Source organism: Pogoniulus pusillus, chromosome 7 (genome assembly GCF_015220805.1).
Source record: "Pogoniulus pusillus isolate bPogPus1 chromosome 7, bPogPus1.pri, whole genome shotgun sequence".
In the NCBI taxonomy this organism is placed as follows: Eukaryota; Metazoa; Chordata; class Aves; order Piciformes; family Lybiidae; genus Pogoniulus; species Pogoniulus pusillus.
In genome coordinates, this window is record NC_087270.1 from 26213348 (window position 1) to 26238512 (window position 25165).

The following is a 25165-nucleotide window of genomic DNA, read 5'->3' on the forward strand; positions in this document are numbered from 1 at the left end:
CCAAGAAGCGTGGCCAGCCAGCTGAGGAAGGGACGTTCTGCTGCTCTGCTCTGTCCAGCGCTAGGCACAGGAAGCATGGACCTGTCAGAGCGGGGACACAAAAATGATCCAAGGGCTGTAACTTCCACACAGCGCGGCTCAGAGAACCGGGAGCTCCTCGGTCAGCACAAGGCTCCAGGGAGAACTTATCGTGGCCCTTCAGTGATTAAAGTGGCCACTAAAAGTGCGGGCAAATTTTTGAGTGGGGCCTGCTGCGACAGCACAAGGGGTGACAGCTCTGAACGAAGAGCACGACGTGAGACTGGCGAGCAGGGAGACTTTCACAGCGAGGGTGGGGAGGCGCTGCTGGCCCGGGCGGCCCAGACAGGCGAGAGCTGCCCTACCCTGGACGCTGCGAGGCAGCTTGCTTGGAGCTCTGAGCAACTTGCAGGCGGCTGGACGGGGCAAGCTGTAAAGGTGCCTCCCAACCCATGCCGTTCCCCATTCCACTGCACGATTCGGTGTCGCGGCACAGCACCAACCACCATTTATCACCCCAGCGGGCGGCCGCACGGGGCGGAAGGCCTCCAGCAGAGCCAAGGGTGCGCAGCAGCCGCTCCCGCCCGAGCACTGCAGCGGCCATCTCCTAGGGGAGAGGGAGAGAGGGAGCGCCCTTGCGGCGGCAGCACAGCTCCGCCGGTGCCGTGCGCTGCGGTGCCCTGCGCTGCGGTGCCCCCATTCCGCCCCCGCCTGGGCCCCCCGGGCGCCGCCGCCCCGTCCGCAGCTCCGGACGGACCGGAAGTGCCCCCCCGCGCTTCCGCCGCTGGCCGCAGGGCCCGATGGGAAGGCGGCGGGAGCCCCGCCCCCGCCGGAGGGGCCGGGGGGGGGCGCGGGGGCGGGGGCGCGCTGCACGCGGGTGTCGGCGCCGCCGCCCCGCCCCTCCCCGCCCCCCGCCGCCCGCGGTGCCGGCAGCGACTAGGTGGGTACGGCGGGACCGCCGCCCCCGTCCTTCCCTCCCGCCTCCGCCACCCCCTCCCCGGGGCGGCGGGGAGGCCCCTGGCTGCCCTCCTGCCGCCCGAGGGAGAGGCGGTCCCGCCCTCGGGCCTAACCGCCGAGTGGGGCACGCCGAGCAGGGGCGGCGGCCGCGCTGGCCCGGCCCGGCCTTGGCCTGTCCCGTCTGGGAGCGGGGAGGAGCCGTGCGGGGAGCCCCGGGGAGGGAAGAGGAGGGGAGGGTTGGGGGTGGTGAAAGCCGGGGAGCGCCGGGTCCGCCTCTTTCATTGATGAAATTTAAATTCCTCGGGGTTTATCTCCCGCTCGCCGGACCGGGAGGGATTTCTCGGCTCGAGGGGCCAGCGCGGCGGGCGGGCTGCTCTCAGCGGGGTCGGGGCCGTCTTTCTCTCCCGCTTCCCCTCAGCCGCCGGCCGGGCTCCGCAGGGACGCGGTGGAGAGGCAGCCTGCCCTGCCCAGCCTCGGGGAACCGGGAAAAAAAAACCCCGAGCGGTTCCGTTTGCGTTGGTCAGAGCAGAGTGTTTGTTTTATTAAAGAGCGAAAATGTCGTCCTATGCCACAGGTAAGCTGCCGTGCTTGTGACGGTGGGGTTGGACTCTCCAGCCGTGCAGGCACATCTCGGCTTTCGGTTAGGGGTTTTTTCCCTCCTCCTCCCCCCAGTTTCTCTCCTCTCCTCTCCGGCAGCCCGGCGGGGCGCAGGCAGCGGCCGGTAGCAGCTGGAGCCGGGCTGCGCCAGGGGCTTCCCCACAGCCGCGGTCCCTGCCTGGCCGTGGGGCCTCTGCCCGGCTCGGTTCGCGCCCCCGGAGGCTGCGTGGCTGTGGGTGCCGGGTGCGCGGCTGGGGCTGGGGGCTGCAGGGGGATCTCGCAAGGAAAATCTCCGCTCTCCACTGTGGCGCTCTCTGAAAGTTACGGTGGGAGGAGTGCTGCGGTCGAAGCTGCTCACTTGGGTTTTTTTTCTCAGAGGCGAGCGAGCATTTTTGGTGGGATCTGCGGATCCCAACAGGCTCCGGGGCTCTCCTTGGCTCCGCATGTGTGAGCCTGTGCATACGTGGTCTGAGTTCCATATTCCCGTATTGCGAAACGGGGAACTGGCTCAGGGGAGGTCGTTTGGGGAAGAAAAATTATTTTGGTGCATTGCTGTGGCCGTTTTCTTTCCCTCCTTTTCTGACAGTCTGTTTGTTTGTTTTGTTTAATTAAATCCACGCCTGGAGGTTTCCTCAGCACAAATCCCTGCAGGCCTGTCAACAAACATGAGACTGCCTGGAGGAAGAACACGAGGAGGTCTCTCCCTGTGTGAACTTGAGTGTTGCAGGCAGCTGAGTGGCTTGGAGAGAGCTGTGACAAGTGGCTGTCCCTCACCGGTGCCCAGGACTGTGCGACACTTGCTGCGTGAAGGCACCAGGTGGCTGCGGATGTCCTGGGGCACCGGGGCCAGATGTAGGGAGTTGGAGTGGTTAAAGGTGACAGCCACCTTGCTCTGCAGTTGTCAAGTCCCTTCTTGCTCTGAAGTACAAAAATGCATCCTGAGTTCTTTTTAAATGGTGTTGGCTTCTCTCAGCCCGTTGATGAAGGTGGCCATCTTGTAGGCAAAGTGTTATTGATGAAACTAAAAGCTTGGAGAAACCTATGTAAAGGCTGTAAACAGGTGTTTAAGTGTTGCCAAAGATTTGGCACTCCTCTAAGGCTCCACAATTGAAGAGCTCTACTAAAACACTGCCAATGGCAGTTGGTATTTTTAGTATGAGAATCAGCTGCTAGACTGAGAAATCCAGCTGCGTCTGACCCCAGCCCCTCACTTCTTGCTGCAGGCAGCTGCCAAGAAGGGCTTCCTGGGCTGCAAACTTGTGAGGCAGCAGCTCAGTCTAACGTGGTCATGCCCGAGAAGAGAGGCAGCTCACCTGTGCTCCAGTCCAGTGCACACTGACGAATTCTGCCTCTAGCTCCAAAGGGCTGAGTGGCCGTGCTCAGCTTAAAACTCTGATACTGATTGCAGCTGTGTGTTAACAGCCAAGGTATTTAAAGAGGTTTTTATCCTGGCCAGGAATAAAAATTGCCATGAACTTTCAGTGGAGTTGGTGGAAGTTAAGGCATTCCCTCTGTATCCTCAGCGCGGAGTTCAAGGAGAGAGCGTGTTAAATTTAAAGTTCAGCTGCTGCTTTTGCCTTGGCTGGCCACCCTTCAGCACGAGTTGTTTTTAATCCCAGTAGCCTAGCTCCAAGGAGACTAAACACATCTCTGCTCTCGGCCTCTGGCTATGCTTCCTCGGCTTGCCAGCCTTCAGAGAATTCATGACCCTCAGCACCAAAGGTTCCCAGGTTTTTCAACACTTGTTGCTTGACTTGTCCCACTGCTCCCTCCTCTGCTGGGTCCTTCTCTACCTGAGTGCCAAGGCAGTGAATTTCTCTTCTGAGTGGATTATTCACTAAAAAGTAATCAGTCTTAATGCAATTTAATGTAGAGTAAGAGTAGGGAGGGCAGACAGGGAATGCATGCAAGTTCCAAAGTGTGGGCTCGTCACTGCTCCACTCCTGTTCAGTTTTCCTGAGAACAGCTATCCCTCATGGTCTACAAAGACCTCCTTTTTGTCAGCTTGATCTGATCTGCCGTCATCTTCTCATCTGCTGGCTATAAAGTTAGGTAGGGCAGACCTGCGAGCACCCAGCCACATGCTGTAGTTTATGCTGTGAGGGCAGGGGGCAAGTTAGCCGCCAGAGCAGAGCACAAAAGCCTGCTAGAAATAACAGTGGGGGCAGGAGGGTGTGAGTGAAGCTCCGCGCACCAGACAGCGCCGTGAGCACGCTTCGAGAGCTGTCCTGGCCCTGCTCCTCGGGCAGCTCTTGCTGCTGAGGGCACTAGGATCAGACACCCTGGGGCAGCCTGTGTGCGACGCACGGCGTTTGCAGAGTTTCCACTCTAGTGCCCTGGTGTGCTGTGCTCGTTTGTTGCGTGGGCTGAGTCCCCAAGAGTCTTCTGCTACCTCGTCCCACCCTTCTCTTCCTTCAGATGGGGGCATAGACTGAGGTCTGAATCTCCGGTTGCAAAACAGCTAAGGAGAGGCATTCGTGTTTAGCAGTAACTTGTGAGCTTGTGGCCTGATGATGTACACTTGGAAATCTCTTCCTGCAGTTTTCCAGCCTCACCGCTGCCTCCCGGCTGATCTTCAAGGGCACCAGAACTGCTTTATGTGGTAGCCTTAGGAAATGCTGCTTGCCTGTGGGCAAAGCTGCATTCAGACACGCAGCTCCACTGGTCTTTCTGCTTCTTCATTGCTGCCAGGGGTAAGAAGGGCAATCAGTCTTCACCCCGGGCTGCTGGAATTAACTGTAGCTCTTGCTGAAGGGCTACAGTTGTCTTTCTGCTGCTGTTAGGCTGAGGTGACTGAGTACCAGCTTCTTGCCCACCTCTGCGTGACAGTGTCTGTGTGGCACGGAGGCAGCGCTGCTGCCGCTGCGTTCCTGCTTCGATGAGCCTTCAGAGAGTGCCCTGTGTCCCTGTCCAGTTCAAATCCTGCTCCAGAGCTCTTAAGATAAATCCTTTAAAAGCCTCTGCCTGGCAATGGCACTTTAAAAGCAGAAAAGCTTGGAGTTGTTATTTCTCTGGTGGCTTAGTTACAGTATTCAAATTCCTCCCTGTGCAGCACAGGCACTTCCCTCATGCCAGGCAGATATGTGTATTTATGGGCTCCAGCCATGGCCTGCCTCTCTTTCCCCAAAGTACTACTACTAATAATAGTGCTCATAGCTCTCTCTCCAAGCAGCCATGCCCTGGCACATGGGCTGTGTCTGGGGCCAGATTCAGTGGGTGCAGGCAGATCCAGTGGTCATCAGAAAGCCCAGGCTGTCTCCGTGGCCAATCAAGGGTGCAGCTGATGTGCTGGTGGACAGGGTTTTGATAAGAAATGTCCCTTCCTTGGGACCTCCTGGCTGTTAGCTTGGTGTGATGGAGCAGACTCCATGGCTGTTTGAAGCAGCAGGTTTGCTTTGCTTCCTTGAGAGCATGTTGGTCACCAAGTGTGTTCAGCATTTGCTCATGAAGTTGTGAAGGGTTTGTAGGTTCACTAAAACAAACCAAAGCAGGACATTGTCAGGCACTTGCTTGTGTGATGCCTTTTTTGTTTGGTCTTTTGGTGATGGTGTTCAACCCTCAAATGCTTTTACATGATAGGTAGCAGTCTGTAGGCCAATGCAAGCAAACAAGATAGTCCTGCTCACAGGGCAGCCTGGGAAGGCTCTGCCTGCTTTAGCCTCAGTTGTTTGAGAGCACTGAGGATGGTCTGTGCTGAGCTCCTGATGTTTGCAACTCCCCAGCTGTGTTGCACTGAGCATGGTCTCTGCTGAACCCCTGAAGTTTGCAGATACTCCCCAGCTGTGTTGCAGAGCGTGGTCTGTGCTGACCCCCTGATGTTTGCAATTCCCCAGCTGTGTTGCATTGAGCATGGTCTCTGCTGAACCCCTGATGTTTGCAGATACTCTTTCCAGCTGTGTTGCATCATTTGGGGAGGTTCAGATGTTTTCCAGGCTGATGAACTGTGAGCCATGACCACTGCTGTTGCTGCAACATAAGGCATGCATTACGACATCTTTCAAGGAGGGTTCCCAGTGTGGCAGTATCTCCTGGCAGTTGTTTCCCTGGAAGTTGAAACCCTGTTCCAGCAGGCAGCAGCCCCAGACATGTGAACAGACGGGTGGTGCTGGCAGCAGTTGGAGCTGGTGAAGACCTCCTTGTTTTCTCTGTAGGAGGAGGTGCTTCCTAACCAAGAGCTGCCCGTGAGTTTACATCTTTGACTTGGAAAGCTGTGCCTGACAGGCTTGCAGCTCTCACCTGGTTTAACTGCTAAATGAAGCCCTGAACTGAAGGAAGAAAAGGGGCTGTAGTTCACTGAGCTGCTCGCCCTGGGCCAGCATTGCCCCCTTGTCTCAGCACCACACACTGAGCACTGCAGCACTTGTCTGGATTGTTTTTTCTCTTCCCCTACCTGTAAAACAGTGCAGTCAGTAAAATGGCTTCTGTGGGCTTCAAAGCAAGGATTAGGTACTGCTGCTGGGGCTGGGGAGCACTCTGCCTCAAAAAGCCAGAATAGAGGCAATATTGTGGTAAAATGAGCTGCTTCTGCCTGTCTTGGATGTCCTCATGCAGTGGCCCTGTGGTGCATGTTCTAGAGAAGTAAACTTTAGGCACAGGTTCTTGCCTCTCAGCCTGCTCTGGCAGCACTACTCTGTGCAAATGCAGCTTCCTCACGTCCCTTATTTGCCCCAGCATTTGGGGTGTTTCTCAAACCCAGCTATATTTGGTGATGCCTCCCTCAGTGTGACAGAGAAGTGATTACCCAGGGGATCAGGCAGGAATTAAATCCACTGGGGTCTTCAGAGAGCATACGCAAGGTGTCTGCTGAGAACAGGGTGGCTGTAAATGCTCTCTGCTGGAGTCCTGCTGCCTTCTGTGCCTTGCTGCCGAGTGGGCTTCAGTGCACAGAGCCTTTCTGTGTTTCCTCTCTTGCACGGTTAGGGAGCTGGTCACTTTCAGAAGCAAAATAAATACCGGGATGATAAGCTAATTTTCGAGGTTCCTTAGCAACTGACGAGCATGCTGGAGAGTGAAAATGCTCACACGAAGTAAGAGAAGATCTGCTGAGAGGAGCTGTGGATGGTGCTGTGTAAATAATGAAAGCACGTGTTGGTGTGTGCTGCTGTGAGCAGAGGGACACCCTTCTGCACCAGCTCCTACAGCAAAGAGTTACCATGGCTCGTTGAAAAGGCTTTTCACACTTCTACACGCTGCTTAACTTGCTCCATGCAGCAGGATCATAAAACCATAGAACAGCCCAGGCTGGAAGAGGACTTCAGAGATTGTTGAATTCCAACCCCCCTGCCATGGGCTAGGACACCTCTCAACTAGCCCAGGTTACTCAAGGCCCCATCCAACCTGGCCTTGAACATCTGCAAGCAGGAGGCATCCACAGCCTCTCTGGGCAATGCGTTCCAGAGTCTTCCCACCCTCCTAGTGAAGAATATCTTCCTGAGATTCAACCTAAACCTGTTCTCCTTCAACTTAAGTCCATTTCCCCTTGACCTGACAGTGGACACTTGTATAAAGTCCCTCTGCAGCCTTCCTGCAGGATCTCTTCAGGCACTGGCAGGCAGCTCTAAGCTGCCCCTAGAGCCTTGTCTTCTCCAGGCTGCACACCTCCAGCTCCCTGAGCCTGTGCTCACAGCAGAGCTGCTCCAGCCCTTAGATCAAGTTTGTGGCTTCCTCTGGACTTACTCTAGCAGCTCTGTGTCCCTCTCACAGTGAATGTGGATCTTTGGCTCTTTAGCAATAAAACTGTACTGCTGTGGATTGTGGGATGCTTGTTGAGGTGACTTCTTGGTGTTTCAGGACTCTGAGTTTTGAGAGGAAGGCTGTTCTGCAGCCCCAATTTAAGGTCTGTGCTCCAAGTTACTAGGAGACAAAAGCTTTACATTCCTGAAGTACCAGCACAGACTAGATTCACTTTTAACTGCAAACCAAAGGCTACTGATAGTCTACATCAGCAGATTTTCTTCTCCCTGTAACAGATGTTTTTGTTTTGATTGAAGATTTCAGCAAAGCAATGTCTCAGGCTGGCAGTTCACAGTTCCAGGAAGTCATTCGGCAGGAGCTGGAGTATTCAATGAAAGTAGAACTCGATAAGATCCTTGCCACTGCATCTTCAAATGAGCTAGAGGTAAGGAGCAGCATCTGGGTGCACTGAGGCAAATTCAGGAAACAGATCCCAGCATAGCAACCATCCTGATTTTGTGGGGTGTGCTGTGATCCTCTGTGGAGGAGTAGCCTGGACATAGTGTCAGCAGGAGACACTCAGTGCCATGTGAAGTAGATGACAGAGTTCCTGTGAAGTGTTTCATCATCTGTAGTTACTCAAGGGTCTCTGTAATCTTTAACAGCTGTCAGAAGGGTGGGAGAGAGCCTGTTACCCTGCAGACTGGTCTGACTTCTTATGGCTTTGACTGAGAGCTTGTCAGCTATCCAGGTGGGTTCTGTACCCACTAGGACAGCTTCTGTTGTTAGTGGAAGTGACCTTTGGTACCTTTCAGAGTTTTCCTTCTTTTTAGCCTGATAAATTTGCTTTTGTGAGTAGCCTGTGCATCAAGTTTGTAGGAGTGCTGCCGTGATCAATTGGTTTGCACTAACCACCAGTGCATTTCTTCCTCTTTGCAGCACACAAAAAAGGACCTGGAAGGATTTAAGAAGCTGTTTCATAGATTTCTACAAGAAAAGGGACCATCTGTGGACTGGGGGAAGATCCAGAGACCTCCAGAAGATTCTGTAAGTTGCAATGGAGTGACGGTCTTGTAAGGAGCATAGAAGTGGCTGTTGGTGCTTACAGCTGCCCAGAGGCTGAGTGTGTTCTGTGCAGCCATGCAGGACAGCACTTTGGGTTCTGGCTGAACCCAAGGAGCATGTCCAGCAGGGCAACAGAGGGGTTTCTTCTGCTGAGACCCCCACCTCCAACCTTGCCTCCAGTTCTGGTGTCCCCAGCATGAGAGGGACACAGAGCTGTTAGAGTGAGGCCACAAAGATGCTCCAAGGGCTGGAGCAGCTCTGCTGTGAGCACAGGCTAAGGGAGCTGGGAGTGTGCAACCTGGAGAGGAGCAGGCTCCAGGGGGACCTCAGAGCTGCCTGCCAGTGCCTGAAGGGATCCTGCAGGAAGGCTGCAGAGGGACTTGTGCTGAGGGTGTCTGGGGACAGGCCAAGGCGGCATGGTTTGAAGCTGAGGCAGAGCAGGGTTAGACTGGAGCTGAGGAAGAAGTTGTGCAGTGTGAGGTTGATGAGACTCTGGCATGGGCTACCCAGGGAGGCTGTAGCTGCCTCTTCCCTGGGATGTTCAGGGCCAGGCTGGATGAGGCCTTGAGCAGCTGATTCTAGTTGAGAGGTCTGCCTGGGCATGGCAGGGGGCTGGGGTAGATGAGCTCTGATGTTCCTTACAACCTGAGCCATTCTGTGACTCCAGGAATGAACAGCTATTTGTTGGCATCTCTTGCACCTGTTCCTGAACACCAGCTTCTGCTTCACAGATGTGTCAAGTTCCTTGGTGTTATTCTGTAGGCTGTTGTTGGTGCAGGGGAACAAAGTGAGGCAGATGGCCTGGTACCATTTGATACCTTCTCTGGAGTCAGTGATACTTTGTGTTAGAGGAGAGGTAAGTAAGGTCCTTGTTCCCACTTCCCTCCTGCCCTTGGGAGAAGGTTGCATGTCTCAGAGGAGCCTGTTTCCAGCAATCCATTCTGCTAAGTGATTGGAGAGGGCCATATGGCAGGTGGGCTGTGGAGCTCATTGATCAGCTTCTGTAAGCTACAGCACCCTGGGCAAAGGCAGGAGTCTGATACAGGTGGCTGCCTTTGGCAGGGGTTTCTGATACTATCAGTGGCAATCAACTTGGACCCTGCTGCTTCAGCTGCTGCTGGCAAGGCCTCACCTGGGTTTTTCAGTGCTTCTGGTATCACAGTAAATCCTTCCTGTGAAACCTAACCTGGCTGACTCAGCTGTGGTCCTGGGCTGGCTTTGGACTCTTGTATGACTGATGGTGAATTTGTGCTGCCAGGTGGCCAAGGAGGGCAGCAGCAGCAGCCTGGCCTGGATCAGCAATGGTGTGGGCACCAGGAGCAGGGCAGGGATTGTCCTCCTGCACTCAGCACTGGGAGGCCACACCTGGATTCCTGGGTTCATTTCTGGGCACTCACTCCCAGAAGGACATTGAGGGGCTGGAGGGGGCACAGAGGAGGGTAAGGAAGCTGGGGAGGGATCTGGAGAACAGAGCTGGGGAGGAGCAGCTGAGGGAGCTGGGGCTGTTTAGTGTGGAGGCAGCTGAAGGCAGACCTTACTGCACTCTACAGCTCCCTGAGAGGAGGCTGGAGCCAGGCAGGGGTTAGAACAAGTGATAGGAGGAGAGGAAGTGGCCTCAAGTTGCCCCAGGGCAGGTTTAGATTGGGCATGAGAAGAAAGGTCTTGGCTGAAAGTGTTCTCACAGCCTGGCTGAGGCTGCCCAGGGGGGTGGCTGAATGCCCATGGCTGGAGGTGTTTGAAAGAGGCAGAGCTGTGGTGCTGAGGGCCGTGGCCTAGCCCCAGCCTTGGCAGAGTTAGGGAATGGTTGGGCTGGGTGAGTTCCAAGGGCTTTTCAAACCCAGCAGTTGTATGGTTGCTGCTGTCCCCACTGCAGGGATCTGGGCGTGCTGCGGCATCTCGGTGTCCTCACAGCTGTGTGGCAACCCCTGGCCCCTCTGGCCCTTCAATCAAGGCTCTGTTTCCACTGGAAGGTAGCTGTCCAGTGGCTTCCAGAGCAGATGCAGTGGTGCTCTCTGAAGCCCTGAAGAGTGATGTTGGTTTAGAGCAAGTCCAAGGCTTTTGCAGAGTTGAGTGCTTTGACTTCTAAGGCAGGTGGTGTCTGTTCTCTGCTGGGTGGAGCATTGCTTTGGGGAGCAACATCCACCCTCAGGAAAGAGGCCAGGGTGGGAAAGTGAAGTTCTAGGTACCGTGACTTACAGGGAAGACTGAAGGAAATGGGGTTGCTTCTGGCCTGGAGGCATTGAGATCCTGGGCAGCACTAAGCCTTTTAACTATGTAAAGCTTAGTCCTGACAATGAGAGGAGTAAGTTGTGCCCTCTGTCCAGTGGGGGCCTGGCATTCAGGGGCAGCAGCTTGATGCCTCTTTGTGCAGAGGGAGAGCTGTTGTCTCTTTCACACGTCCTGCACACCTTCAGTGGGAAGAACTTCCAAGCTCTTCCAGGACTGATAATGAGTGAGTAGGAGCTTGGAAGCAAATGTCAACAGCAGAGCTATGGTAGGACACCAAAGCAGCCTGAGAGGAGATTCCCAGGCAAGGCAAGCTGTTCAAAAAGAACTCAGACAAAGATCCAACTTAAGGGCTGAAAGGAGGGAAAAGCTCAGAAAGAGTCTTCTTTCTTTTTCCTCGTGGCCAGGACTGGTTCACGCTCAAATGTTCCTTAGCTGTGTAGCAGCTTTTGAGGAGAGGCAGAAGGGTAAAATCCTGCCAAGTCAGGTCTCTTGGGGTCAGGTGAGGTGCAGCCGTCACCTTCAGTGACATTTTGCTTCCCAGCATGAGCTCCAGAGCGAATCATCACCACTAGTAAATGTCACAGGAAAAAGCTAGGGAAAAATCCCTGCATGCAAACATCCTTCATTGCCTCATAAATATTGATCTCCTTGCTCAGGAATTCCTTGGACATTGCTTGGCTGAAAGCAAACCAAACTTTCTGTAGTGTTTTCCCCCTTTTATTCTCCTTTTCATTCCCCAGAAGAGCTCCATCCCTCTTCCCTCCCCCAGCCTTGCTTGCATGTGCCCTGCCTTTCCCTCCTTTTTCATGCCAGTCACAGAAGGGACATGCAGTGGATGATGAAAAGAGTTTCATGTAAGGCACATCTCAAGTGACCTGGAGTGTAACTTCTCCAAAGGAATTTTTTTCCTGAGGCTGGTGGAATTCTGAGCTAAAAGTTGATTCCATGGAAACCAGAATTCCAGAATTAGTCTAAGGACAGCTGTAGCATTTTGAAGGGGCAAAGAGTAATAATGTGAGAAGGGCTTCAGAATAAAGACCACAGCACTGAAGTCTAGGGGATAAATGTCCATCTGTGACTATGTGTGGATTGAGTGCTCCTGCTCAGCTCCAGCAGAGCTTTCCTAGTCAGAAAACCTCATCCTGTGCTCTCCTCCAGGGCTTGTTAGAGCAGCACAGGACTCCTTTGGAAAGCTGGCTGGTAACTGATGGTTGCCCATCTAGGTGACCTTGCCTTAGGGGGTGGAGGAGGCTCACGGCTGAGAGGGCAGTGCCTTGCCCTCAGCAGAGGGAGCTGCTTTGGCTCTGGTTGTTTTGAGGATTGGTTTGCTGCATGAGCAGTACAAAGCACTGAGAATTCTGGCAATGACTTTGTCTTTCCATTTTCTGTTTCACCTGAGTTACTTCAGACTTTCAGGTTAGATCTGAAAGCTGCTGCAGGCTTCTGTCCTGTGCCAAGGGCATCTCTCTAACAGCTGTCAGTGATCTGGATGAGGGGATCCAGGCATCCTCAGTCAGTTTGCAGATGGCACTGAGCTGCGAGGGAGTGTGGAGCTGCTGGGGGACAGGAAGCTCTGCAGAGGGAGCTGCACAGGCTGCATCCATGGGCTGAGGCCAATGGGATGAGATTCAACAAGGCCAAGGGCTGGCTCCTGCACTTGGGGCACAACAACCCCAGGAAGGCTCCAGGCTGGGAGCAGAGTGGATGGAAAGTGCCCAGCAGAGACAGAGCTGGGGGTGCTGGTGGACAGCTGGGTGGTGAAGCTGAGCCAGGCTGTGCCCAGCTGGCCAAGGAGGGCAGCAGCAGCCTGGCCTGGATCAGCAATGGTGTGGGCAGCAGGAGCAGGGCAGGGATTGTCCTCCTGCAGCCAGCACTGCACTGGGGAGGCCACACCAGCAGTGCTGGGTTCAGTTCTGGGCCCTGACTGTGAGAAGGACATTGAGGGGCTGGAGAGGACACAGAGAAGGGCAAGGAGGGTGGGGAAGGGTTTGGAGAAGAGGGCTGGGGAGGAGCAGCTGAGGGAACTGGGGGTGTTCAGTGTGGAGGAGACTGAGGGTAGAGTTCATTGCTCTCTACAGCTCTCTGAGAGGAGGCTGGAGCCAGGTGGGGGTTTGGCTCTGTTCCCTGGCAACAAGTGACAGGAGGAGAGGAAATGGCCTCAAGTTGCCCCAGGGGAGGTTTAGGTTGGACATTGGAAGAAACTTCTTGAGTTTCTTCTTGAGGGTTCTCAAAGGCTGGCAGAGGCTGCTCAGGGAGGTGGTTGAAGTCCCATCCCTGGAGGTGTTTGAAAGAGGCAGAGATGTGGTGCTTGAGGCTTGTGGCTTAGCCCCAGCCTTGGCAGAGTTAGAGACTGTTTGGGCTGGGTTTTCCAGCTGAAAGACTTCTGTGACTCTATGGCACTGTGCTGTGGAGGAGCAGAATTTGTCAGCCGATGTCCATGGGTCATCTAACATCTTACCTCCTGTGCCTGCCCTTTGAGTGCAGTTCTCATTTCTTTCCTGAAGCACCTACTGACAAGCCAAGGCTGTTGTCAGGACGTTGAAGCAGCAGTGATTGTCCTGTCATACTGCCCTATCTTTCTGTGTCATGGGAGGTGTCATCCCTGAGACTTCTGCTTCCACTGCAGCAACTGATACCCATGGGCCAGCTACTCCTGAGCTCCAGGCAGGCAGAGCAGAAGACTTGAGTCCATTTTCCCTCTGTTGCTAAGCCTCTGACTTGTTGTTTCCTTCCAGAAGCTTTGCTTCCACATGTCCCAGGCTCACAGTGGTGGCTGGTGCAGGCAGAACCTTCACTGGTCCAGCTTCAGAGGAGAAAGCATCTGAGGGTGCTGGGCAGCAAGGAGAGCAGGTGGACATCGAGTGTCAGCTGCCATCGAATGCTGCCTGTGGAGCAAAGCAGCAGATGCTACATTGCATGGGAAACAAAAGCAGGGTCCTGCTTGGAGGCCTCTGAGAGCTGCAGTGCTTAAGTTAAGCACAGGACAGCAGTGCCAAGCCCGGTGCAGGATGTGAGGAGCAGTCGAGTGTGGCAGGAGCTTGTCCCTTCCCCCCGTGGTGGTATCGCTGCCTGCAGCTCCGGTTGTTGTCTCAATGAACCGTGCCATGAAGAAAAAGAGAACATCCTGCTCCAGCTCAGAGCACAAACTGCCTTCCTAGTCTTAGCTTTGGGCACAGGTTCAAAAGGTTCCCTTGGTCCTGTTTCTGCAGCTGGCCCTTGGTACTGAGTAAATGTCTCCTTGTTCTCCAAGGACAGGTTGGCTAATGGGACACGCCCTGCTCCAGGCTGCTGCTGGTTTCTGACAAGCTCTTGCCAGATCTCTTGCTGCGGGAGCACCCTCTGAGGTCTGCTGGTCAGACTGCTCCTGCAGCCTGTGCCTAGCAGCCACTCTTGTGACACTGCCTGGAGCAGCTGGATCTGTGCTGGGCTGTGTCTCAGTAACGCTGCAGCCAGGTGCCTTGCAGGCCGTGCACCACCACCTGAAGCATTTCCCCCTCAGCATGTTCTTCTCAGGTCCACTGTTCCCAAACCCTGGAGCAAGAATTGATTCTGATTCCTGTGGAGCACTTGGTAACCTGACAGGTGATGAGGTGCTTCTGCATGGCAGTGCCCACACTAGGCTGCAGCTGCTAGCACTGGCATCCAGCAGGGCCTCTGCTGCAACCATCCTGCTGCATTTGAGTTCTTGCCATGCATCATTCTCTGAATGAAACACCCTTCCAGAGCCAAGGTTTCACTGCCAGGTTGGCATTTCCAGTGCTTCTGCCAGAGTGGCAGGGATATGGAAGGGACCTTTGGAGATAGAGTCCAACCCCCTGCCAGAGCAGGCTCTCTCAGAGTCAATCCTCCAGGGACACATCCAGGTGCATCTGGAAGGCCTCCAGAGGTGGAGATTCCAAAGCCTCTCTGGGCAGCCAGTCCCACTGCTCTGCCACCCTCACAGAGAAGAATTTGTCCCTTCTGTTCTTGTGGCACCTCCTGTGTCCATTGCCTCTTGTCCTGTCCCTGGGCACCACTGATCAGAGTCTGGTTTCATCCTGCTGATCCTCAGCCTTCAGCTATTGCTCAGCATTGCTGAGATGTCCCCCAGGCTGCTCTTCCCCAGGCTGAACAGCCCCAGGGCTCTCAGCCTCTCCTCACAAGGTGATGTTCAGTGCCCTCAGCAGCTCAGGGGCTCTCTGCTGCACTCTCCCAGTTCCTTGTCCCTCTTGAACTGGGGAGCCCAGAACTGGATACAGTGCTCCAGATGAGGCCTCAGCAAGGCAGAGTAGAGCAGGAGGAGAATGTCCCTTGATGTGCTGGCCACACTCTTCTTAGAACACCATTGCACCCAGCTCTGCCATTGGCTGCCTTGGCTACAAGGGCACGTTGCTGGCTCATGGTGAACTCACAGGTCCTTTTCCTCAGAGCTGCTCTCTAGCAGGTGAGTCCCCAAGCTGTAGTGACCCATGGGGTTCTGCCCCAGGCACAGCACTCTGCCTGTGACCTTGCTGAATTGCAGTAGGGCTCTCCTTGGCAGCTCTCCAGCAGGCTCAGGACACTGGACTGTTTCAGAAGTCACTGAACTCTTTCTTGGTGCTGTTCAGTTCTGTGTGGCAGCTGCTACAGCTGAGCTGGGTCCTCGATGGAGTGGAACCCTTCACTTCACTGGGATCCTGCTCTCAGCTTTCAGCATAAGCTGGTTCCAGGCATGATGATGAAGGTGTGGAAGGGTAGCTGGCACTTCAGCTCTGTCTTCTGGAGGCAGTCTGGCCCAGAACTGGGTGACAGACATGTTTTTGTGTTGTGAGGCAGGACGAGTGTGGCAAGACCTGGAGTCCTCCCTCTGGCTGTTGGGGCAGTGTCGGAGCACTCATGGGTGTGACTCGCATCCACCCACTTAGAGCTCAGACCTCAATGCTTGAAATGCATCTGCAGGCCCACAGGAGCTAACACTGACCTCAGAGAGAGTGGGAGTTGGTAAATCTCTCTGGGTCCTGGCTGGATGACTTAAAGTCTGGAGCACTCTGGTGCACTGTCAGTACAGGAGGACCTGTGTTCATCCTGCCCTTGCTCATCAGGAGGGCAGCTGTTTGCTGAGCTGCCTGCCCAGTCTTGGCATGGAGCCACAGAATGGGTTGGGTTGGAAAGGACCTTCAAGAGCATCCAGTTCCAACCCTCTGCCACAGCAGAGAACAGGACACATGCTAGCCCAGGTTGCTCAAGGCCTTGAACACCTCCTAGGAGGGGACATCCACAGCCTCTCTGAGCACCCTATGCCAGTGTCTCCCCCACCCTCACTGCCAAGAATTTCTTCCTCGCCTCCAGCCTTAATCTCCCCTCTTCCAGCTCAAAGCCTTTGTGTCTCATCCTGGCACTCCCAGCCCTTGTCAGAAGTCCCTCCCCAGCTCTCCTGCAGCCCCTTCAGGTACTGGAAGGCTGCTCTAAAGTCTCCCTGGAGCCTTCTCCTCTCCAGGCTAAACAGCCCTAACTCAGGCTGTCCCCACAGCAGAGGTTCTCCAGCCTCTGATCATCTTTATGGCCTCCTCTGGACCCTATCCAGCAGCTCTAGGTCCTCCTTGTGCTGGGGGCCCCAGAACTGGAGGCAGTGTTGCAACTGGAGTCTCAGCAGAGGAGCAGAATCCCCTCCCTGTCCTGCTGGTCCCTGCTGGTTTGTGGACAAAACACATCAAGATTCTGGATTTTGTGCACTTCTGTACCCAAGGAGCTCTGGGAAGTGCTTCCCAGATATGTAGGTGAGATTTCGTATGAGAGGAAACTTCTTCCTTGAAAGGGTTCTCAGAGCCTGGCACAAGCTGCCTGGGGAGCTGGTTGAATGCCCATCCTTAGAGGTGTTTCAAAGAGGCAGAGCTGTGGTGCTGAAGGCTATGGTTTAGCCCCAGCCTTGGCAGAGTTAGAGACTGGTTGGGCTGGATGACTTAAAGGGCTTTTCCAACCCAGAGGGCTCTGTGTGCTCTGAAGTGGCAGTTGCCGTTCCTGCTTGCTGCCTGAGCCACGAGCAGCACCTGTGAAACGCAGAGCAGGAGCTGTGCAGGTCCTGCGCCAGGCAGGACTTCCCTGGAGTGAGGGACCTGCTCCAAGCTGCCTGTGCTGTCCTGGAAGGCTGAGGTTGTCAGGGCTGCTCCATGTCCTTGCAGAGCTGAGCAGGAACCGTGGCTCTTGTTCCTTTTGAACCCCAGGCTGGCTGGCCCAGAGCAAGCAGAGCTGTGAGAGCTGCTCTCTGTGTGTTTGTTGTTGGCTGGCAGCTGTGGGTCCTACTCAGCCCTTAGAAGAACCCAGCACTGGAACACCAAGGACTCTTCAGCGGCAAGGCTGTAGGAGGGCAGGCTGAAGGGCCATGGTATTGACTTTGCCCACACAGCCTTGGCATCATGCTTCTTATTGCCCTGTTACCTTTGTCTTTCTGACTTGGGTGTGTTGGGTCAGGGGATAGGCAGTGCCTGGTGCTGGGCAGGCTGTCACCAGCAGCCTGAGTTGGCTCTCCAGCACCGGCCCAATGGCAGCCTGAGCTCTGGTTGTACACCTCAGGACAGAGCTAGCAGCAAGGCAGAAGAAGAGTTTGCAAGGCTGCACATCAGCTGGCTGAGCACAGCCTGAGAGCAGCAGGGTGAGAATGAGGAACTGCCTGTAGCAGGCTTTGGGGAGAGCTGAATGATTGCCTTGGACTAGGAGCTGGAGCAGGAATGTTCTTAGATTGAGTCAGAGGCAACCTTTGGCCAAGAAAGTTGCTCCTGACAACCCCAAAGCAAAGTATGAACAAAATAAATCTGCTTAGGGAAGGAAAAATTTCTGTCCTGCGTGACAGTGCCGGAGTCCTTAAACTGTGACCTGACTGGACACTTCCCCATCTCAGTGGGGAAGTGAGTTGGCTCACCAGCAGACCCCTTCTCCTTCTGTGGACCAAGGGGAGGGTCTGCGGGGGTGGGTAGTGGCACACCTGGCCTGATTTCTTCCTTAGCCCCTCTTCAAGGCAGGTTCCCCGAGCCAGGAGAGCAGGTAGAGATCTTTTTAGCTGGGCAGAGCTGGCTGTGCCTGGTGCCAGAGAGCAGAGGAGGAGCTGCAGCAAGCAGTGGGGTCCCTGAGTCCTTAGAGCAGTGCAGACTCTCCTGCGCCATCAGTCGGTAACGCGTGCGGGCAGCGCTTGTGAGCAGAGGGCAGTTCCAGGGGTGTGACTGCTGGGCTTCTTGTTTGTTTTCCCAGATCCAGCCCTATGAGAAGATAAAGGCCAGAGGACTGCCTGATAACATTGCTTCTGTCCTGAACAAGCTGGTGGTCGTCAAACTCAATGGTGGCTTGGGCACAAGCATGGGCTGCAAAGGCCCCAAGAGCCTCATTGGCGTGCGGAATGAGAACACCTTCTTGGACCTGACAGTTCAGCAGATCGAGGTAACTCCCACTGGGCTTCTCCCCTTGCAGGAGAGATCAGAGAGTAGCCTTGCCAAAAGCAAGAGGAGAGGGGAAGAAGGTCTGGTCATGGTGCTAGCAGTGAAGTGGGGGTTGCTTTGGAAGGGACAGGCATGAATGGGGCAGAGCAGCTGGTGACTGAACGCTGCCCACCCTGCACCTTAGCACCAGTGTAAGCCTGTGCACACCAACAGCCCAGGCATGAGGACTGTGCCCAGAAATGCAAACAAGCTGACTGCAGAACTGGCCTGGGTTTGTTTCTGACCCCACCAGGTGCCAAGTCCAAGTTCAGCTGTTAGAAGGCTTCTCTTTATGTGCCTTAGGACAAAGCTCTTCAGAGCAGCTCCGAGTTCCTTACCAAATGAAAGCTCTCCTGCTGGAAGTGATTGCTGGCACTGGCCTCTGAGAGAGAAAAGGGGAAGAAACCAGCAGCTGTCAGCCTCGAGAGAGGACATCTCAGCTGATGGTTTTCAGGCACAATCTTTCTCTTGCAGCAGATCATTAGGATTGTCATTAAAGCAGGAAATTGGATCTGCCTGCTCCATGGCTTCTGGAGCTCCGCACAGGGGGTTTTGCCTCAGGTGTTTGTTTGGAGTGGTGCTGCCATGCCCCGGACACTTCTGTAGCAGACTTAAATTTATATGCAACAGATGCAGTCCTAATCCTTTGTGCCTTCTTAGAAGGGTCACTGTGGCAGGCTCTGACACCACCACAGGTTAATGTTCTCAGACAGTCCCCAGCACAAGCCTGTGAACCCCCTGGAGAACTTTTCCCCTTCCTGCACACTAATTTCGGTGGCGTGGTGCTGTGTTTTCTAACAGTGATTCCTTTGCCTTTACTGTGCTGTCTACATAGAAATGCTGCTGTTGACTACAGATTCCCAAAGAACATTTCAGGATAGACTCTTGGTGCTGTTGTCCACCTTGCAGCATGCCGTGTGCAGAGGAGGTTTGGCAAGTTCACCCTGCCAGCCGTGAATCTGAATGTTTGAGGGCAAACATTGCCTTTTGTGGCCTAACATTTGAAGTGACCCTTCCTGTGCTTCCCACATTTTTACATCTGAGGGCAGATTTAAAAGCAGAGATCAATGCTGCATTAATTAATGTGGCCCTTATCTTTGCTGCTTCCAAGGATTTGTTTTCCTCTACCTGACCCCTGCTGCCAGCAGAAAGCATATCTCCCTCTCTCTCTCGTGTCTTTTTCATTTCCAGTCTGTTTTATCTCACTACTTTCTCCCCAAACCTCAGTGTCAGGAGCTGAAGCTAAACACACCCACTGAACTTCACCTTTCTTTCCCACCTCAGCATTTAAACAAGTCCTACAACACCGACGTTCCTCTTGTGCTGATGAATTCTTTCAACACTGATGATGACACAAAGAAGATCCTGCAGAAGTACAGCCACAGCCGTGTCAAGATCTACACTTTTAATCAGAGCAGGTAACACCAAAACTTGCCTCTGTGGAGGGAAGGAATGGACAGCTTGCACTTATGCCTGCTCCACAGGTGTGGGGCTGGAGCTTGAGATGCTGAGTGTCTCTCTAGCCATGTCCAGTCTCTCTCAAGCCTCTTTGGTGGGCTGGAGTGCCAGGGTATTAAGCAGAGTGAAGAGCATTGCATGAAGATGAGGGAGGGGGGTGTGTGGGTTCCTCAGGAATCATCATCTGCTGGGTGTTGGCCCCTCAGCCCTCCATGTGCTTTTAGGACAGGTGGGCTGTGGAGGGACACAGAAGCTGGCTTCCCTGCAGGAGCAAACTCAAGTGGCTGCTGGGGTTAGGTGTGCTCTGAGCCTGTGTGAGAGGAGAGCTGAGCACCCTGGCTTCATCTCCTCGAGTGAGAGGCTGCATTCTGTGGCTTCTCAGCAACAGCTCAGGACTTGGGTGGGCCTTGCAGGTCACTTACCCATCTTGGAAAGTACTCCTTCAGGAGCTGAATGAAGAAGTCTGCGTGACTGCACCTTGACTACTGTGTTGTGTTCTTCTTTGTGCTGGTCTGACACGGGTGAGGACTCAGCAAAGGCCTTTGTCTTCCCAGGTACCCTCGAATTAACAAGGAAACTCTGCTGCCCATAGCCAAGGATGTTTCTTACTCAGGAGAGAACACAGAGTGCTGGTATCCCCCAGGCCATGGAGACATCTATGCTAGCTTCTACAACTCTGGTCTGCTGGACAACCTGATTGCAGAGGGGAAGGAATATATTTTTGTATCCAATATAGATAACTTGGGTGCCACTGTGGACCTTTACATCCTTAACCACCTGATGAACCCCCCCAATGGAAAACGCTGTGAATTTGTCATGGAAGTCACAAACAAGACCAGGGCAGATGTGAAGGTAAAGGCAGAGCCTTGCCTGGGTGCCTGGCATGCTGCTGGAGAGATCTCAGCCTCTTGTCTCTTGTCTGTGCATGGATTCAGACTTACATTACATCTTCCTACAGCTATTTTAGGCACCCTTTAACACATCAGCCGGGATCTAATTTGAGAGGCACAAAATCAGCAAGTTTATGAAGTTCTAATTCGTAGAACAAATCTGATCTAGGTTCTGGGCAACAGCAGGCAAGGAGAGCCTGGACTGCAGTAATCACTCTAAACACAAGGGATTGCTGCAGGGATCAGGTCACAACAGCCACGCCTTCTGCAAGCTGTCACTTCTAGTGGGGAGAAGTTTAAGAGTGTTTAAACTGGAGGTGTGAGAGGTGGAACACAGCACTTTTGTCTCTGCAAATTGAGAACTGCCTGCAGTACTTACCCAGCTGGCCAGGTGTGCACTGCACTGATCAGCTTGGTGTGGCTCTCAGACTGTTCCTTGAGGCCATTTCCTCTCATATCATTAGTTCCTAGAGAGAAGAGCCCAACCCCCACCTGGCTCCAGCCTCCTCTCGGGGAGCTGTAGAGAGCAATGAGGTCTGCCCTCAGGCTTCTCTTCTCCACACTAAACACCCCCAGCTCCCTCAGCTGCTCCTCCCCAGCCCTCTTCTCCAGACCTCTCCCCACCTTCCTTGCCCTTCTCTGAACCCTCTCCAGCCCCTCAGTGTCCTTCTGGGAGTGAGTGCCCAGAACTGAACCCAGGACTCCAGGTGTGGCCTCCTCGGAGGACAATCCCTGTCCTGCTCCTGCTGGTCACACTCAGACCATGGCCATGCACTGTCAGGATGCAGCCCAGGCTGCTCCATTGCCACCTCTTTCCCCGTGAAGCAGCACAGGTACAGTGCTGGTGGCTTTGACTGAGGTTTGCTCTGTAATCCAGCAGCACAGAAGCACTGCTGAAGGTGAGCTGGGACAACAGCAGCACTTGCAGAAAGCTCTCAGCAGCTTTCACTGAGAGCATGAAGTATCTTGGAATGCTGAGCCATGACTGCACTTAGCCATGGTCTATAATTAGTAACCTGGCTGCTGACACAGGCAAGGTGCTGTCACCAAGGTTCAGCGTTGAATGCCCCAGTGCACCTGGGGCGAGGAAAGGCTTCCCCTGGCAGCTGCTGCACAGCACTTGAACCTTCTCCTTTGCCCCATGCAGGGTGGCACACTGACGCAGTACGAGAACAAGCTGAGGCTGGTGGAGATTGCTCAGGTCCCAAAGGCACACGTGGATGAGTTCAAGTCTGTCTCAAAGTTCAAGATCTTCAACACCAACAACCTGTGGATTGCTTTGTCTGCAGTCAAAAGGCTGCAGGAGAAGAATGCCATTGACATGGAGATCATTGTGAACCCAAAGGTAACCAGCTCAGGGCGGGGGCAGAGGAAATGGGCTCCAGCTGGTCGTTTCCAAGTGACCAAAGGGTGACTGCTGCCTTCAGAAAGGAGCCTCTGGGTGGGTACCTGCAGAGCTCTGGCTGGTGCTTGTCTGTAGTCCTGAGCACCATTCCCTGCTGCTTGTGTTCACCTCGAGCTTCCTCTGGCAGACGCTGGATGGAGGCCTGAACGTTATCCAGCTGGAGACTGCAGTTGGTGCTGCTATCAAGAGCTTTGAGAACTCCTTGGGGATAAACGTCCCCCGCAGCCGTTTCCTGCCCGTAAAGACCACATCGGATCTCCTGCTGGTGATGTCCAACCTGTACAGCCTTAACGCAGGCTCTCTGACCATGAGCGAGAAGAGAGAGTTCCCCACAGTGCCTCTTGTCAAGCTGGGAAGCTCTTTCACCAAGGTAAAGGTCCCCACTTGCACCCTGGGTTTGTCTCTTGATGCAAACACAGGCTCACAGGATGTTAGGGGCTGGAAGGCACCTCTGGAGAGCTTCCAGGCCAGCCCCCTGCCAGAGCAGAACCAGAGGATACAGCACAGGTCACACATCCAGACAGGGCTGGGAAGGCTCCAGAGAAGTAGGCTCCACAACCTCTCTGGGCAGCCTGTGCCAGGACTCTGCAACCTTTACAGTTAAGGAGTTCTTCCTCATGTTGAGGTGGAGCTTCCTGTGCTGCAGTTTCCATCCATTGCCCTCGAGGAAGCAAAGCTCACCCAGCTCTTGTGGGACACTGCCCTTTCTGCTTGTCCATAGCTGTCACTGACAGAAGTGGCTGCACTGCCCTGCTTCTAAAAGAGCAGCTCCTGTGTTTGCCAGCTGTGGGTTCTGGGAAGGCCCCTGGAAGGAGCTCTGAGGCAGCTTTCGTGCTTATAGCCCACCAGGATCTCAAGAGTGTCTCTGCTCTTGCTCCAAAAGGTTCAGGATTACCTGCGGAGGTTTGAAAGCATCCCAGACATGCTGGAGCTGGATCACCTCACGGTCTCAGGTGATGTCACATTTGGGAAGAACGTTTCACTAAAGGTGAGTGTGCACAGAGTGCTCCTGCTGCTCCCTGCTTCGCAGTCACTTCCCCAGGGCACCACCCAGCCCTGCAGGCTCTTCAAGGAGCTGAGGGGCCCCCGGGATGGCAGAGCCACTTCTGAAGGAGTATGAAGTGTTACCACTAGAGCTGCTTCGCTGTAGAGTCTTAAGGAGAGCTGAGGTTGGTCTGTGACCCTTGAGAGCACCACGGACCTTATACCTCTCTGATCAAAAAACTGTCCATCAGACACACACCACCTTGCTGTCCAGGCTGCCTGTACAGCCACAGGCCCCTTCTTACTAGTCTGGGGTTCTTGACTTCTCAGTGACCACTGACACCTGGAAAATCAGTTTTCTTCCATCTTTCTCAGGCTTTGGCCAGGCCTAGCAGGACCTTGCCTCGGCCCTTTGACAGGGTGGTTTGGCTGCTGCCACAGCTGGGTGCAGAGTGGGGCTGCAGCAGGTGGTGGCTGGCACTGGCTGAGGCTGTGACTGCTCTGGCTAAAGCCAAGCCCAGCAAGTGTGATGTTTCTAACAGGCCCTGTTTCTTTTGTGCCTCAGGGAACAGTGATCATCATCGCCAATCACGGCGACAGGATCGACATCCCGGCTGGAGCTGTCCTAGAGAACAAAATTGTGTCTGGCAACCTTCGGATCCTGGACCACTGAGTGAGGGCGAGGGGCACGGCCGGGTCCGTTGGCTGCTGTGCTGAGCCAGCCCCCCGCCAAAGCAGAACCTTTTAAGCATTAGAAATATGAGTCCAGAGAGGGCCTCTGCTCTGCCACCTTCACCGTACCCTGCAGTATTAATTCCCAGTTAATGTCCTTGCTGATCTCTCTGAGCAGACACACGGTGCAGTGGATGTGCGTAAGTAAAGCTTCGGTCCTTGAAGAGATGCTGTCACTCACTGTCCCCTTGAAGTGCAATACTGTTTGTCTTGGACAGAGCTGTGCTGAGGAGGTCAGAGCCTTGCCTCTGACCCTCGGTAGCGTTTGAGTTGCTGGTAACTGCAGCAGGAAGCTGTGAAGTGATGCGCGTGGGACAATGCAGTTAGTGACCCCTGGGCCCTTCCGACACAGCTGACAACCTGAAGTGTCACTATTACTAAGTGGGCTGTCACCCCCTTCCCCTCTACTCCCTGTGCTCACAGACGTCTCCACCTCTAGCCCTGCTGCTCGGGGGTGTCCTGTCCCTGCTGCACGGTGGGGGCACTGGGGCCAGGCCCCGATCCCTCCATTGCTGTGTCGTGCGAGTGGGAAGCGTCGGTGTTCCAGCCTCGCCCAAGGAGCCCAGCACTTGAGCACAAGGCCTGGGTGTCCACGCATGGTGTTTGCTTTTCACACCCCATTTCAGACCGCAGCTGCTCTTCAGATCTCCAACCTGCAGCAGCCACCCCACGCTGCCCACTGCTGTGTCCCTGCTGTCACAGCCATGTATGTTAATTAATTTATCTCCTCCCCAGTCATTTCTAAACTTGTACAGGACCCAACCCTGTCCCCATCACTTTGGATTTCTGAATGTTCTCTTGTATTTACATGCAGACAGCTTTATTTTATAAGCTTAGTCCATACCACTGGTCTGTATCATTAAAGAAGTTGGTCTTTAAGAACAGCTGTGCTTGGGGAGCTTTATTGGTACTGACAGCCAGTGACACCTGCCCACCCAGCCAGGCAGTTGGCATGGGGAGGGGTGTGAAGGTGACCCATGCAGGCACTGTCAAGGGCCAGGTGTGCAAGGCAGCATTTTAAAAACCTCTTAAATAAATCAATTTCAGCCCTTTCTTTGGTGCTGGCTTTTTATACAAATCCTGACACCTTTAACATTCTTTCTGCCCTGGTTTTTTTTGTGTCTTACTCTCTGTCTCCAGTGAAGTCCTGCACTGCTCCCTCTCCTTAACCCTCTTTCCTTAGCCACGCAGAAACCCAAACCAGCCTGTTTTACTGCTTTCCACTTCCACCAGGAGCCCTGCTCCAGTGGATGGAAACTGCAGCACAGGAACCTTCACCTCAACATGAGGAAGAACTTCTTGCCTGTTAGAGTCCTGGCACAGGTTGCCCAGAGAGGTTGTGGAGGCTCCTCTGGAGGCTTTCCAGCCCTGTCTGGATGTGTTCCTGTGCGACCTGTGCTAGATTCTCTGGTCCTGCTCTGGCAGTGGGGTAAGACTGGAAGCTGTCCGGAGGTCACTTCCAACGCCTACCATCCTGTGATCACTGTTGATGGTCATTCCACACCTCCTGTCCTGTAGGGAATGGCTCCAGTGAGCCAAGAGGCCATTAGAAAATCCTATCTTCAGGTGGCAGCTTAGAGCCCACCTGTGAGCAATCCCCTGCAACAAGCCTGTTCCCTAACAAATCTGAATCCTAACATGCAAGCAATCAAAAACCATTTATTTATATAAAGTTCTGTAAAAAAATAAAATCTGAGAACAGAGAGAAAAACATTTTCTACAGAGTTCCAACC

At 54.2% G+C, this 25165-nt stretch overlaps 1 protein-coding gene across 3 annotated transcripts; it reads left to right on the top strand.

Annotated features, from left to right (window-relative positions):
- The first annotated feature begins 906 nt into the window (after positions 1-906).
- UGP2 (UDP-glucose pyrophosphorylase 2) lies at positions 907-24486 on the top strand. 3 transcript variants are annotated; one of them, XM_064146314.1, is made up of 10 exons: positions 907-958; positions 7563-7690; positions 8185-8292; positions 17740-17925; positions 19248-19381; positions 19976-20273; positions 21459-21656; positions 21844-22086; positions 22600-22704; positions 23266-24486. In XM_064146314.1, exons 2-10 carry the CDS (start codon positions 7577-7579, stop codon positions 23371-23373), a joined length of 1494 nt encoding a protein of 497 aa, XP_064002384.1. In that variant the 5' UTR covers positions 907-958; positions 7563-7576; the 3' UTR covers positions 23374-24486. The 3 variants fall into 3 exon arrangements, with proteins under 3 accessions (XP_064002384.1, XP_064002382.1, XP_064002383.1); XM_064146312.1 differs by lacking the exon at positions 907-958 and adding an exon at positions 1254-1549 and having other exon boundaries at positions 7542-7690; XM_064146313.1 differs by lacking the exon at positions 907-958 and adding an exon at positions 1255-1549.
- Positions 24487-25165: the final 679 nt, after the last annotated feature.